The 14,287-nt window shown below is 46.0% G+C and overlaps 4 protein-coding genes across 4 annotated transcripts; 2 read left to right on the forward strand and 2 right to left on the reverse strand.

Moving 5' to 3' along the window:
• The first annotated feature begins 3,005 nt into the window (after positions 1-3,005).
• On the forward strand, positions 3,006-5,274 carry LOC124694885 (probable LRR receptor-like serine/threonine-protein kinase At1g67720). The gene is made up of 8 exons (XM_047227814.1): positions 3,006-3,643; positions 3,723-4,186; positions 4,316-4,451; positions 4,637-4,708; positions 4,793-4,861; positions 4,955-5,026; positions 5,102-5,173; positions 5,250-5,274. Exons 1-8 carry the CDS (start codon positions 3,006-3,008, stop codon positions 5,272-5,274), a joined length of 1,548 nt encoding a protein of 515 aa, XP_047083770.1.
• Positions 5,275-5,946: 672 nt separating this feature from the next.
• On the reverse strand, positions 5,947-7,945 carry LOC124698724 (B3 domain-containing protein Os03g0184500-like). Its single transcript, XM_047231172.1, has 6 exons — positions 7,808-7,945; positions 7,569-7,695; positions 6,681-6,699; positions 6,402-6,579; positions 6,094-6,300; positions 5,947-5,997 (listed from the first exon to the last, which is right to left on the reverse strand). The coding sequence occupies exons 1-6, from the start codon at positions 7,943-7,945 to the stop codon at positions 5,947-5,949; spliced, it is 720 nt and encodes a 239-aa protein (XP_047087128.1).
• Positions 7,946-8,345: 400 nt separating this feature from the next.
• On the forward strand, positions 8,346-10,541 carry LOC124696291 (putative dihydroflavonol 4-reductase). Its single transcript, XM_047229030.1, has 5 exons — positions 8,346-8,603; positions 8,944-9,072; positions 9,518-9,682; positions 9,798-10,103; positions 10,208-10,541. Exons 1-5 carry the CDS (start codon positions 8,346-8,348, stop codon positions 10,346-10,348), a joined length of 999 nt encoding a protein of 332 aa, XP_047084986.1. The 3' UTR covers positions 10,349-10,541.
• Positions 10,542-11,032: 491 nt separating this feature from the next.
• LOC124696727 (origin of replication complex subunit 2-like) lies at positions 11,033-13,133 on the reverse strand. Its single transcript, XM_047229411.1, has 6 exons — positions 12,948-13,133; positions 12,737-12,843; positions 12,505-12,637; positions 11,667-11,961; positions 11,345-11,572; positions 11,033-11,229 (listed from the first exon to the last, which is right to left on the reverse strand). Exons 1-6 carry the CDS (start codon positions 13,131-13,133, stop codon positions 11,033-11,035), a joined length of 1,146 nt encoding a protein of 381 aa, XP_047085367.1.
• Positions 13,134-14,287: the final 1,154 nt, after the last annotated feature.

The following is a 14,287-nucleotide window of genomic DNA, read 5'->3' on the forward strand; positions in this document are numbered from 1 at the left end:
GGTGTCGATGGAGAGGCCTTCCGGGGGCACTTCCCCGTCCCGGCGGCGTGCCGGAACAGAGACTTCTGTCCCCCAGATCTTGGCTTCGCGATGGCGGCGGCTCTGGAAGGTTTCTCGTACCGTGGCTTTTCCGTCTCGAAGATTTAGGTCAGGGAGGTTTAAATAGGCGAAGAGGCAGAGTCGGAAGAGCCACGGGGCAGCCACACAATAGGGGGGCGCGCCCCCCCTTGGGCCGCGCCGGCCACATGTGTGGTGGGCCTGTGGCTCTCCTCTGGTCCCTCTCCGGTGTTCTGGAAGCTTCGTGGAATTATAAGATACTGGGCGTTGATTTCGTCCAATTCCGAGAATATTTCCTTACTAGGATTTCGAAACCAAAAACAGCAGAAAACGAGAACCGGCACTTCGGCATCTCGTCAATAGGTTAGTTCCGGAAAATGCATAATAATGACATAAAGTGTGTATAAAACATGTGAGTATCATCATAAAAGTAGCATGGAACATAAGAAATTATAGATACGTTTGAGACGTATCAAGCCACCACACCTCTCCAACGGAGATTAGCACTCGCAAGAGTGTGAACTTTGGAATAAATTATCGTCTTCCGCGTGCCTCGGTTATCTCTATACCCAAGATTTTTTACTTATGCATTTTACTTTGTGATAGCCATCGTGCTTGAAGTTATATATCTTGCTATCACATTGTTGCTTGTATTGCTTAGCATAAGTTGTTTGTGCATATAGGTGAACCATAGTATATAGGTTTTAATCTTGACAAAGTAAACGCCAGTTTTATTCCGTATTTGTTAAGCCCATCTCGTGAAAATTTTAAATCGCATATTCACCCCCTCTAGGCAACATCTGTGTCCTTTCATCGATGCATGCGGCATTTTATTTCTTTATTTCAAGGAGAGTATAAAATTATTACAATTCACGGATCACTTAAAGTATCAACATGGATAAGCCATCTAAAAATTACAAAATAACTAGGCGCCACAAGATCTTTATGTTAGTCGCCTCTGAGATCGCCAACCGGACCGGTTGTAGAAATTATGTGCTACCATCGCCAATCGGTTGCATCCAATATCTATGTACTGGCGCACATCCTCCAACTGGAGATAGAACCACATATGGATCTAGTGGGTAACCAAGGGAATAACTAACCTCCTAAAATGATGGGATTTTTTTGTTAAAGATGAAATCATTGCGGACATTCCATATTTCCCATAATAAAGCGGACACACCAACTCTAATTTGTCTTTATCTTTTTTTCTGCTACACCACTTAACCAATTGCGGAACAAGTTTATGATATTAGCCGGTGGTGGAATATTGAAAGTCATAAAAATTATACGTCAAAGAATCCTAACAAAATGGCAGAGAAACTCATAGATTTTGGGTTGTTTTAGAGTGGAGATGTTACTTAGTAACTCTTGCTACACCACCTTTTCAATAGGATAGGTTTAAAAGGGATTTGCTTAGCAAATAAATATTGTTTACCTTAAGATTCTCTATTTGGAGGTCTCCTTGATCCTTTGGACGTCAGTTAATTGATAATTAGCTTATTCCTAGGTCAACTTGTAGACACAAGATTATATCGTGATTCTTGCTAGCTATGAGTTGCTACATAGATTGTAACTGGGTTTTTTTCCGTTGCGAGTCACTTTTTAAGAGAAATTGCTTTGTGATCTGTGATAATCCTAAGTTGTAATACGAGTTACAACCTATAAAAATGCTTTGAGCAATTGAATTCATTTGTGATTTGCTAATCATGAACTTGTAAGATTCAAAAAATAAGTTAATTCTTCAGGCTGAAGAAAGTCCACTTCTCATTCTTGAACTTTTGGGAAAGTTCACTTTTGGTCTCAAAAATTATTTTAAATTTAGAATGAACCTTAAACTCTTAGAATAATTCACTTTTCGTCCCTTTTGAGTTGAGTGGAGCATCGCTAACGTGGAAAGAAGAAATAGTGAACCAACTAAATTGGTTTAGAACCAAAGCAAACCCAAACTAGTTAAGTTGTCAAATCCAACGTCTTAATGCAAAAAAAAGAAAAACCTTGGATCCCTGGACTAGTCCACTTGATTCTCTCCCTTCCAATTGAAACGTTGCACCACAAAGACCTGCTTGCTTACCTATCAACATCGTTCCATCTCTCAACCAGGATAAGGACCAAAAGTGAATGATTTATGAAAGTTAAGGTTTATTTTGAGCAAACGAAAATTCTAGAACTAAAAGTGAACTTTTGCTAGAATTCAAGGATCAAAAGTCTTTGTTCTTCAGTGTACTCAAAATTAGTACTGGAGACCAGTTATGCAAGCTATTGATCAGTGTTGGTGTCGTTGCGCATGGAGGTATGTTGCGAACTCCACCGACATCACCGTTCTTCTTGCAACGCGTTGTCGATTGGTGACGATACAACTAGGTACAGGCAGCCCAGCCCGTACAGCCTAGCCCGAAAATCATAGGTTGGGCCAGATCAAGCTTGCATGTCGGGTTGGGTTTGGGCCTGATTTTAAATCCCGAATATCGGTCGGGTTTGCAAGAAACGCAATTTAAGCCTAATTTAAGCCTAATTCGGGCTTAGCTTGTCGGGCCTGACCGGGTTTTCTTCTATTTAGGCTGGGTTCGGGTCTGATTTGTAAGTCCAAAGATTGGGCTGAGTTCAGGCTTGGGAATTTAAGGTTGGGCTTTTTTAGGCCCGGCCCGGCCCCAGGAATGCCCAGGTGTAGGCGACGAGACCCTGAGCACCCCGAGTTGACCCCTTCAACCTTTCTATATTTGAGCAGCGACCATGCATTGACCAAGACCAACCGTTCGTCCTCCTCGGCTCCTCGTCGTGCGCGCGGCTGGCATCTGGCGCCCGCCTGCGCGCGCGTCCAACGTCCAAACCCAACGTCCATCCATAAACATTTCTCTCCTGCCTTCCCGAGCCCCCCTTTCCTGGCCTCTTCTCCTTCGGAGCCTCCCCCTCGCGGGTGCTCCATCCAATCCTATTATGACATTACGATGCCAATCCCCATTGCCACCCTCCTCCTCCTCTTCCTCGTCGCGGTCACCGTTCCCTCCTCCCGTGCCGCCGTCGACGCCGTCCCGCAGCCCAGAGGGTTCTACATAAACTGCGGGGCGGACAAGGAGGTGCAGTCAGGGAGCATCAGGTGGGTGCCAGACGCTGCCTTCATCGCCGTCGGCAACGCCTCCGCGATCAACAAGCCCAACATCCTGCCCGTCTTCTCCACGGTGCGCCACTTCCCGGACGCCACCGCGCGCAAGTACTGCTACACGCTCCCCGCCGTCAAGGGCTCCCGCTACCTCGTCCGCACCACCTACTTCTACGGCGGCTTCGACGGCGGCACAGACCCGCCCGTCTTCGACCAGATCGTCGACGGCACCCTATGGAGCGCTGTCAACACCACCGAGACCTCCCGACGCGGCATGTCCACCTACTTCGAGATGGTGGCGCAGGCGCAGGGCAAGTCCATGAGCGTCTGCCTGGCCCGTCGCCCCGACACCAAGTCCAGCCCCTTCATCTCCTCCCTGGAGCTCGTCAACCTCGAGGACTCCATGTACAACACCACCGACTTCGACAAGTACGTCCTCACCACCGTCGCGCGCAGCGCCCTCGGCGTCAAGGGCGACATCGTCAGGTACGCACGCATGCACGCCCCGGCATCACCATGCACGGCAATGGCATCCATCCTAACGACGTGGCATTACCAATTCTAGCTATCCAGATGACCAGTACAACCGGTACTGGGCGCCGTTCATGGACGGCAACCCAACGGTGGAGAGCCACTCGCCGATCTCGCCGATCGACTTCTGGAACCTGCCGCCGGCCAAGGCGCTCAAGGGCGGCATCACCACGAGCCGGGGGAAGAAGCTGACCGTGCAGTGGCCGCCTGTGGAGCTGCCCCTCGCCAGCTACTACGTGGCGCTCTACTTCCAGGACTCCCGCACCGCCAGCCCCTACAGCTGGCGCGTCTTCGACGTCGCCGTCAACGGCAAGGACTTCTTCCGGGGGCTCAACGCGTCGGCGGCGGGCGTCATGGTGTTCTCCAACATGTTGCAGCTCGCCGGGAAGACGGAGATCCTGCTCACGCCCAACGAGACGTCCCCCGTCGGCCCGCTGATCAACGCCGGAGAGATCTACCAGATCGTGCCCGTCGGCGGCAGGACCGCCACCAAAGATGGTATGTATGTATGCCCTTTTGATTCAGACTGTTCATATAACGACAGTTTCAGGCTCAAAATGGTACTATTCAGTTTGTGAGATTAATGTTTGGTGATGAAAAAGTTCAGGCTTCTTCTCCCTTATGTAGTGGTTGCCATGGAAGAACTCGCGAGGAGCCTCAAGAACCCGCCGCCAGACTGGGCCGGCGACCCTTGCCTGCCGCCGCAAAACTCATGGACTGGGGTCAATTGCTCTGGGGACTCGCCCGTGCGCGTCTTGTCACTGTGAGTATTCAGATTACACAAACTCTTGTGCTCTTGGTTCAGTTGCTAACAGTGCTCAAACTGAAATATTTTTTATTAATTTTACCCAATGGAATTGTCATACTAAATATGACTGAAAGATACCACAATTCAGCAAACTTTGTTCGATATTGCTGTCATAATATGACCCCTGTTCTGTACTACAGGGATCTAAGAAACCGTACTCTTTCAGGATCGCTTCCCGACAGCATTGGAAATTTGACTGGAGTGCAAACCATGTAAGTATTATGCACCGAATGCTAAGAAAATGGACAAAATAGATCAATATTCCTGCATCTGAATTATTTACCTTGTACCTGCAGTTTTCTCAGTGGCAACAAACTCTCAGGCCCCATACCTGACTTCAGCAGCATGCAAACCTTAACTGCATTGTAAGCTCATATGTCTACCTGGCATGTTCTTGAACCATTCATCCTAGAATTATTCTGTCTCATCTTGCATGCTAACATTGCACATTTCAAAAGGCATCTAGATGGCAATCAGTTCAGTGGAACAATCAACCCGTCACTGGGAAACCTCACCAATCTTAAGGAGCTGTAAGTACTCAATTTCTCCTTCTATGTTTTTCCATTGCTTTCTTTCCCTCATACATTTTCTCTGGACAATGCCAGATACCTGAACAACAACAATCTTACGGGACCTGTACCACCAAGCCTGAAAACCAAGCCTGGGCTTATCATGAGGTATGACAAGTAACGAATTTCTTCGCTCAAGTTATTTATCGTTACTGATGATATGCTTTGCATGAAAAACTTGTAGGACTGAGGGGAACAAACTTCTATGAGGTTGGCAAGGAGGAAATGGCGTGATGCCAACTTGCAATCGAATGTGCACTTATGTATTGTAGGAACAAGAGAGGCAATTCCAAGAAGGGAGAAGAGTGAAAGGCTTCAGAAATTGTAGGATGACTCTGATGTACCATGTTGTATGTGAGCTGAAGATTGATGTGATATTTGGCACCCTTTTCAGCCATTGTGTCCTTCCTCCTAGAGTTTTTGCTGTACAGGTTGCATACGATGGGTTTAGTTTAGGTACAATTATTAGGTCAAAGAATCATTCCCAGGTCTATCTAACAGCAGGTGTATAATGTTCCATTAGATATTTATGTAGGCCAGTAATATGTAGTAGCAGACACACAATCAGCTGATTACTTGCCGTCTGATCTCACTGCCAGTATTGGTGGACATCGAAACATATTACATAACTTTGCGGGAATCCTGATAGATAAAGCTTACACCACACTCCAAATCCTGCTTGCCATCTAAGCCAGTGGTGGAATACCAACAAAATGCATAACCGCACAGGCCATGCCCCCAAATCCTACTTGCCATCTAAGCCACCACAGGTCCAACAAAATGCATTACCGCATCCTGATAGATAAAGCTTAAACCATACCTAAATCCTACATACCATCTACCGATAGGTTAGTTCTTAGTAGTGATGCTGCACGGTGTCCTCACTCCGCGTCCTCGTTGTCATCATCAACAGTTGCCCGGATGATATGCACCTGAAAAGCAATTCATTTTGTCAGGTTATTCAGCAATAAACCATCTTGAGTTTACAACTCAGTATCATTCAGATAGTGTTCAGTAGATTTTCAAACCTTGAAGGTCGTAGGCTTGATGAGCTGAAAAACCGTCGCGTCTCCATCCTGAATCACATGATCCAAAGCAAAACCAGCCCAGCCACCACTCAGCCCCTTCTTGTAGGCTAGGTAGTTGGTCCCAAATTCTTCATCTTTGTCATCCACCAAAGTGATAGTGCAATCTTGCTTTGGCATGTACAGGTCACAGAAATGGCTAGGCAAACCCTGTTGATCATCATCCAGCAAAATCAGCACGCAGTAGAAATCTAGAATACGAGTTGAACTTTGAATTCACTAGGAAGGGCACATAATAGTGCAATACCCACCAGCCAGAACCCTCGCACCACATGTGAATGTAACATCCGTTTCACAAAGGATGGGAATTCAGGGTCAAGTTGTGCTTCCAGCTCCTCAGCTTTTGTCTCTGCCTCCAACCTAGCTTTCATGGAAGTTGTTCCAGGTCTTGCCAAGTAGATGCTGCCAGATCGTTTCCTAGGAGACCACCTGCAGAAGAAATGGGTAAATATGCTGAAGTCCTGTTACATTATGGGAGAAAGTACAGTTCTAGAGCTCCTATATGTTGATGACAGCACATCTTCACAAACCTTCCCACTCTCTCTCCATCTACCTGCCAATTGAAAAGCAATCTTAGTTAGTTGCAGAGAAGTAAAAAATGGAATTGCAGTTGATGATGTATGCTGACTAAACAGAAGCACTTGTCACGAAAATTTAGTACTGGAGTAGCATACATAACAAATTGACATAATACGGAAGAATTGAAATAACAAAAAAAATGTGAAGTAAACATCGTCTTCAGTTCAGCAACAGGCTGCAAGTTGCATTTAACTCCTAGTAGTTCATAACAAATTGACATGCTCTGGGGCAATTGAACAGATAGAAAACTGAAGTAAACATCATCTTCAGTTCTCCAACAGGCTATAAGTTGTTTAACTCCTAGTAGTTCATAACAAATTGACATCGTCTGGGACAATTGCACAGATAAAAAAAATCCAAAGTAAACATCATCTTCAGTTCAGCAACAGGCTGTACTTCAGTTACAGTTTTATTTAATTCTTAGGAGTAGTTCATAATAAATAGACATCCTCTAGGACAATTGAACAGATAATGATGTGAAGTAAACATCATCTTCAGTTCCGCAACAGGCTGTACTCGGTTGTTTTTAACTCTTAGTAACTATTTTATAACAAGTTGACATAATGTGGGGCAATTTAACAGAGAAAGATGTGAAGTAAATGATATCATCTTCAGTTATGCAACAAGATGTGCTTTCAGTTACATGAGCAGGAACAGGCAGTAAAAACAGCGAGCAAAAGGAAAATTTTGTTGCTTTCTAACACCAGATGTCGAACCAAATCTGTGCATGCGACCAAAATAAATAGAGGAGCTAGAAATCCTATGTAAAAACCACACGAAGAAAAAGCAGGCACATTTAAACCCGTTCCCCAAATCTTATGGATCGATGGAACACGAACGGGTAGGTACCTCGGCGCAGGCGTCCGCGTACTTGATCTCGGGGAGGTCGGCCAGCCGGCGGGACCTCCTGGGAGGCGAGGGGGCCACCACCGCCGCCGCGTGGAATATCCTGCGCCTCTTGTGCTTCTGCGCAGACGCAAAACAGGCAACGAAACACACGATTAATCACCAGGGAGCGGAGCGGCGGCAGAGGAAACGGAAGATGGCAAGGAAGGAGGAGGAGGGATGGGTGAGTTACCATGGGGGACGGGGTCTTGGGGGCGACGGCGGCGGAGAGTTGGCGCAGGTTGAGCGCCTCCATCTTGCGCTTGTTCTCCTGCACCGTCCTCTCCCGCTCCGCCTCGTACGGCGACATCCCCTTCTTCTCGACCGCCATCGCCGCCGTGGATTGGAAGCCGCGGCGGAGCAGAAGCGATTGGATTCTTGTGGAGGCAGGCGGCGGCGGAGGTGGCGAGGGTTTAAGGCTGGGAATGGGAGGGGATTGGGGGGGTTTTCAAGGTGGGCAGGCAGAGGAAGGAAATCGACCGTTGGAGAAACGCACGGGTAAAATGGTAAACAAACCGCCGCATATCTCGAAGCTGGCAGAAGCGTCTGTGGGCCGGGCCGGGCCGGGAACGGGGGAGGGGCCCAGCCGCTCGCTCCGGCCCAGCGAGTCACAGTGGTGGACTTTGGGTTGTTCACACGAGTTGACTAGGAGGCAGAAGAAGAAACACCAGTGGCTGGATCGGCTGCTCTGCCTGCTGCGGCTCTCGGCGGGCTGGTCGACGGCGGCGAGGATGAGGGTGGCGGTGACGGGCGCGACGGGGTACCTGGGCGGGCGCCTGTGCGCGGCGCTGGCGGGCGCGGGCCACGACGTGCGGGCGTTCGTGCGCCGCACCAGCGACGCCTCAGGCCTGCCGGACGCCGTCGAGCTCGCCTACGGCGACGTCGGCGACGCGGACTCCCTCGCCGCCGCGTTCCACGGGTGCGACGCCGTCTTCCACGCCGCCGCGTCCGTCGAGCCATGGCTACCCGACCCCTCCGTCTTCACTGCCGTACGTGTGCAATATACTCACTGAATCCTGTTCAGGTCCCCTTTTGTTCACATTTTCTTCTAGGGATTGCTGTAGAAAAATTGGGGCGACAAGGTTTGCTGTTTCCGAAGTGGACCAGTGTTTCCAAAATCAACAGCATGTCATGATGCATGGATTTTCTGTAAGATCATCCTGAATCTGCTGCCAACCTGTTTTAAGTTGCCTTGAAGTACTCAGTAAAATTTACCGTTTACAGTCATAAGAATTGAAAAAGGGGATACCAAGCTAGCTGAAATTAGCAAGGTAGTGCGTAGAACCGGAAGGCGCATTAAGCGTGTGTGTTTTCTGCTGTGGTTAACAGGTCAATGTGAGAGGGCTTGAGAATGTGCTGAAGGCAGCCAAGAGAACACCAACAGTAAAGAAGATTGTATATACGTCGTCGTTCTTCGCACTTGGCACAACAGATGGCTACGTCGCAGACGAGACACAGGTAATATTGTAGTATTGGCTTTCCTTGTTTTCCATCTTGCTAGAATGATCCTTGCACAACAAATTTGTCCAGTAGGTTCTGTTACAGGCTATTGTCAATGTCTCAAATTCTGCTGTTGTTGGCTAGCATGTCCGTGTGCATAAGACCATAGTTTGCTGATAGATACTTGTTCTACTTGATTGCATTGAACTATAGATTGTAGGTTTTCTGTAATTGTGACATCTTGAAACCTGGCTGTCCTGGTTACATACACTATTTCCAGGAACAATGCTGATTGATTCAGTAACACCCAGCTAAACTGCTACTCCGCTATCAAATTCCAAACGCAAATTCTGATGAATTGGATTAGTGGAGTACCGAATGCTTTGAATTATATACATCTATATGCAAAAGCTTTTGCACAGACGCTGCAAAATGAAACAAAGCTAAATGTTCTAATTTGCAGATGCATCAAGGGAAAACATTTTGCACGGAGTACGAGAAATCAAAGGTTCTTGCGGATAGAATCGCATTGCAGGCAGCAGCGGAGGGAGTGCCAATAACCATTGTCTACCCAGGAGTTATCTACGGTCCTGGAAAACTTACAACTGGAAACCTTGTCTCCCGCATTGTATGAGAACCTTCTTGCCCGTGCATATGCCATTTTAGTTATTTATCTCTTATTGGTGCATGATTAACCTGAAAAATGGTCATGAGCAGAAATTGAACCTTGGTGCTTCTTGCAGTTAATTGAAAGGTTTAATGGTCGCCTACCTGGTTACATTGGAGATGGGTATGACAGAGAATCATTCTGCCATGTCGATGATGTTGTTAGTGGACACATAGCAGCTATGGAGAAGGGCAGAGTGGGCGAAAGATATCTCCTCACCGGAGAAAACATGTCATTCATGCAGATTTTCAACATGGCTGCTAGTATCACAAGCACAAGAGCTCCCTGGTTCCACGTACCGCTCTGGGCGATTGAAATATATGGGTGGATTTCAGTCTTCATTTCTCGCATCACTGGAAAGCTCCCACTGATCAGTTACCCTGTATGTCCACTTGTCCAATAATTTTTGTTCTACGCATTTAAATTTACTATTTGCACATAGTTTGTGCTTGCCTGTTAATAGTGTCTCCATGCTGTGGATTGCAGACGGTGCGTGTTCTTAGACATCAATGGGCATATTCATGTGACAAAGCAAAGAGGGAACTGGGCTACAGTCCGAGAAACTTAACTGAAGGTCTAGCTGAGATGCTTTTATGGCTCAAGGATGAAAAACTGATAAAATTTTAGAGTTTTGCCCTTTTGTTGGTACTCTGTTATATGTTACACTTCATGTGCATTGATATTACTTATGTACTAGAATCTTTTACATGTATATACTTCGGTATGCCACTACGTTGTTGTATCAAGAAGCTGAGATGTAATAAATGTAATACTGAGTCCATACAATGAAGGAAGAAATAGTATTATTTTCAAGCAAATATTGGTTGATCCCATGTAGGCTGCAATTGCATAAGCAATTCCTTCTGTGTACTACAGTCCGGGAAACTTAACTGAAGGTCTAGCTGAGATGTTTTAATGGCTCAAGAATGACAAACTGGTAAAATTTAAGAGTTTTTTCATTTGTTGGTGTTTTCTATTATACGTCGCACTTCATGTAGGTTGCAATTACACAAGTAGATGCTTCTGTTGTACTATTCCAAGCAAGATAAATTCAAATTTGAAGTCCCAATGCACCAAAAAAAAAAAAGCTCACCAAGAAAATGCTAAGCCAAAGAAACAGAGAATACCACGACCAATTCATGCAACATTCAGCCTTTCGATAATTCTGAGTGCCATATAATCAATGTATAGTTACAGGATGGAATATTCAACTGAGCACTTTCTATGGTAACTACATTTAGCACATAAAACTTCTCCTTTGAAGAGTTCTGCTCGATCAAATAATCAGTGAGAAGGTTCAAACCCAGAAGATCAGGCCAATTCTTGCAGCAGTTTCTGCAGCGCATCAGGAACAAGTGGAATGCGGAGACAATCTTGGCCATCAGAGTGCTTTTTAATCTTTATAAGATCATGATCTTTAAACTCTGTCAGGTGGGAGTTCAATGTCACTTGGCTGCTCACCAGGAAGCGCTCACGACATTTCGTATACAGGCTGCTGACAGGCATACCTGACAAACAATGCAAATGTGGTTAAGCATACAGAACATGGTAAATTGTACAGGAAAAATAAGTTGACATGGCAGGTTGCCCTGTGCTTCTTCTCACGAAAAAACACAAACTTACCTTCCTCTTTTTCATTCGCCAGCTGATATTCAGCAAGAACTCTAAAGACACTTTGTGCATTCGGTGTCAGACTCTGAAGAACAACAAGGGCAGTTTTTGTGGTTTGTGCATGACCACCACTAGCAAGTATCAATGGGTAGAACACACATTCAACATTGTAAGGTGCAAATGTAGGGACATGGTACCAACTCCACTTGAACTGCGTGTGTACCATCTTCTTGTCCCACACTGCAGTAAATCAGTAATTGCCAGTTAAGGATACCTTAAACAATGATGGAATTAGAAAAGGATGAAGCTAAAGGTGCCCGTGCCTGGAACTTACATAAAGGTGCATTCACATGATCTACCGAGGCAACAATGCAGATTCGTGGACAGCAAGAAACTTGTGCTAGACACTGCTGTGAATCAGCATCACGCAACGCAGGTCCATCAATATTGTGAATAAGAAGGCACACGCCATCAGGACCATCTTCTGATGTTTGGTTGTTTAAAAACGAGATAATATCATCTATTGATTGGGACGCAAAGTTTTGTGATAACTGGGACTTTTTTCCTGACTGTTTTTTCTGCTTAAGCTTTGTTTGCTCCCAAAATATTTCAGCTATTGCTGCTATTACCTGAAAAAAAAAAAACAGAGAGGAAATTGGTACTTTTAAGAGCCTTGAGACAAAAATATTTCCACAATATGATAGCATGAAATGGAAGCATTTCCTGATTGACATAAAAAATTCAAATGCAGATGCATATTCTATTATTCTTAAGGTGTCAAAATCAATAATCTTGATGTGCAAAGCAACATTGTCCACAAACTTCCTCTCAGGTGCTCCATGGTCCATACAACTAAAAGCCCATGTTTTTGACAGCAGCTCGAACAATACATTTTCATAAGACAAAAAAAGGCCACATGCTTTTAGTTCCCAATTCTATTAGCAAACGAAAGTTAAAACTAATTAATGGCTGGGGGTACTGTTTGATAGTAGAAACTAAGCTTGTAACGAATTGATCCCTTCAGAGTTTACTTTATTTGCCCATGAAGATTAAAAGGTCAAAAGAACTGCTTGTGATACATGTTTAACGGATTTCTGAAGTTTTTAAACGACGGTGTAACAAAAGCCAACTATTCTACAGGCAAGAGATGAATATTAGACAGAGTGCCATACTTGCTTCAAGTTGATGGAGGGGAGATAGCCATTGACCACAATGACAGTGAAATCAGTCAATGTCGTGGAGGCGAAATCCTCGAGCAAGAGCTTCTTCGACCCAAAGCCATACATCAAGAGGCCAAAACCGCACCTACAGCAGAGCAGTACAGCCATTCACTTGGATCAATATTTAGCACTGGTACAAGCGGAAATGAAATGCTTATGGCGCCGTCGCGGAACAAGAACTGACCTTAGCTCGAAAAGCCAGTTGCGGTACTGGTCCTTGTAGCTGCTGATGAGGGCGTCAATCTCCTTCTCGTGCTTTGGGGTTATCTCGGCGAGGGACTCTCGCAGCACCTGCGCGCGCAGATCCCAGATCAGTAGATTGTAGCAACGTAAACGAGGAGCGGGGGAGGGGAAGAGGTGGTCAGAGGGATCCGAGGAGGGGAGGATTCCCATACCTGCTCGTCGACGAGATTGAGGTCGGCGAGCTTGCCGGCGGCGGCGGCGCGGGCGCGCTTCTTGGCGGAGGAGGGCTCCTTCTCCTTGGCGAGGAAATAACTCCTGGAGAAGCCCGCCTCCTCCACCTCCTCGTCCTCGGAGCCGGAGCTGGCCGCCGCAGCCGCGTGGCCGCCTCTCGGAGCCATAGGAATTCGTCTCCTCTTGCTCCTACTCAGCCGCCGCCGCCGCCGCAAGGATGGAGGACGGGAAGGGGCACGGGCGGGCGGTTAACCTGTCGAAACACCTGCCGTTCCCGCGCTTCGTTGCTTCTTCCCGCGGGAAATGCCTTTGTGGGTTGTGGATTGTGGGCTGTGGGCTGTAGGCTGGCCAGGCAGTTTTGCTCGGTCTCACTAATATTTTACGCTTTGTAGTGTGAAATACTATACCAGAAATCAAATAAAATACACTAACAATAAAAAATCTAATGTAATAAAAAAAGTGTACCGTTATTTCTCTAAAAAATAAACAAATAATGTGTACAGTTTCTCCACAAGCTCAGTACTTTGGAATGTGCAAACATTACCAGAAATCAAAATACAAACTGAGCTCACTTCTTGTACTAGCAGATCTTTTCTACTAACTTGGTTTCTTGAACCTTTTTGTAGTAGTAAAAAATGCTCACACGCGCCAGATACAGGATGTGATTGGCGACAATTCATAGATACGTGAGGGAGAATCAGATTCAATTGTTGGGGTAATTTTTTGTTAATGTGAATCACTTCTCATGTTCAATGTAACTGCCCCGGCAGACCTGATTCTTCAAGCAGACCAAGTTGCCTTCGACGCCCCCACAATGCTTCACGCCTCTGCCCCAGCAATGCTTCTACCAACGATGGCTGCCCAGGAGCGTCAGGAAGAGCGTTTGCTTTTGCTTTGCCTTTGGTGATCACTGTCTGTAATGAAATGGCATGTCATCAGAATGCAGAAGAACTGAGCATATACTTAACAGCCGGCAATTGCTTACCAAAGGCAGCAAGGATTAAGTATGATATATGGTAATAGGTGCCACTGTGTTTCCTACTTATAACTTATCCAACCTGCCAAACAAGGATAAAAACAAAGTATTAAAACTTAAAAGCACACTGGCATGCTGTAATAAGCATAGTAATTAAACAATAACAGTATAGTTTAATTGAACCAGTGAAGACCAAGAAATTAAAACCAAGATGGATAGGTACTTTGACCACCGTGTCAACTTCAATTAGTATAGCAGCATGTTTTGGTTTGTCATGGTGCAGTACTTGACTCAAAGCCCAATAATCACCATGGACCATCTAAACTTCTAAACAAATAACAATTA

The sequence above is a fragment of the Lolium rigidum genome, chromosome 3, assembly GCF_022539505.1.
Source record: "Lolium rigidum isolate FL_2022 chromosome 3, APGP_CSIRO_Lrig_0.1, whole genome shotgun sequence".
NCBI lineage: Eukaryota > Viridiplantae > Streptophyta > Magnoliopsida > Poales > Poaceae > Lolium > Lolium rigidum.

Coding starts and splice junctions, on each gene's coding strand:
- LOC124696727 (XM_047229411.1), bottom strand. CDS start 13,133: ATGGCTCCGAGAGGCGGCCACGCGGCTGCGGCGGCCAGCTCCGGCTCC. Junction 12,638..12,736: donor AACTGGCTTTTCGAGCTAAG/GTCAGTTCTTGT, acceptor GCTCTGCTGTAG/GTGCGGTTTTGGCCTCTTGA. Junction 11,573..11,666: donor TCATGTGAATGCACCTTTAT/GTAAGTTCCAGG, acceptor GATTTACTGCAG/TGTGGGACAAGAAGATGGTA.
- LOC124696291 (XM_047229030.1), top strand. CDS start 8,346: ATGAGGGTGGCGGTGACGGGCGCGACGGGGTACCTGGGCGGGCGCCTG. Junction 8,604..8,943: donor ACCCCTCCGTCTTCACTGCC/GTACGTGTGCAA, acceptor TGTGGTTAACAG/GTCAATGTGAGAGGGCTTGA. Junction 9,683..9,797: donor GAAACCTTGTCTCCCGCATT/GTATGAGAACCT, acceptor TGCTTCTTGCAG/TTAATTGAAAGGTTTAATGG.
- LOC124698724 (XM_047231172.1), bottom strand. CDS start 7,945: ATGGCGGTCGAGAAGAAGGGGATGTCGCCGTACGAGGCGGAGCGGGAG. Junction 7,696..7,807: donor CCAAGACCCCGTCCCCCATG/GTAACTCACCCA, acceptor GCGTCTGCGCAG/AAGCACAAGAGGCGCAGGAT. Junction 6,301..6,401: donor TGGTGCGAGGGTTCTGGCTG/GTGGGTATTGCA, acceptor GATGATCAACAG/GGTTTGCCTAGCCATTTCTG.
- LOC124694885 (XM_047227814.1), top strand. CDS start 3,006: ATGCCAATCCCCATTGCCACCCTCCTCCTCCTCTTCCTCGTCGCGGTC. Junction 3,644..3,722: donor GTCAAGGGCGACATCGTCAG/GTACGCACGCAT, acceptor TACCAATTCTAG/CTATCCAGATGACCAGTACA. Junction 5,027..5,101: donor CTCACCAATCTTAAGGAGCT/GTAAGTACTCAA, acceptor GGACAATGCCAG/ATACCTGAACAACAACAATC.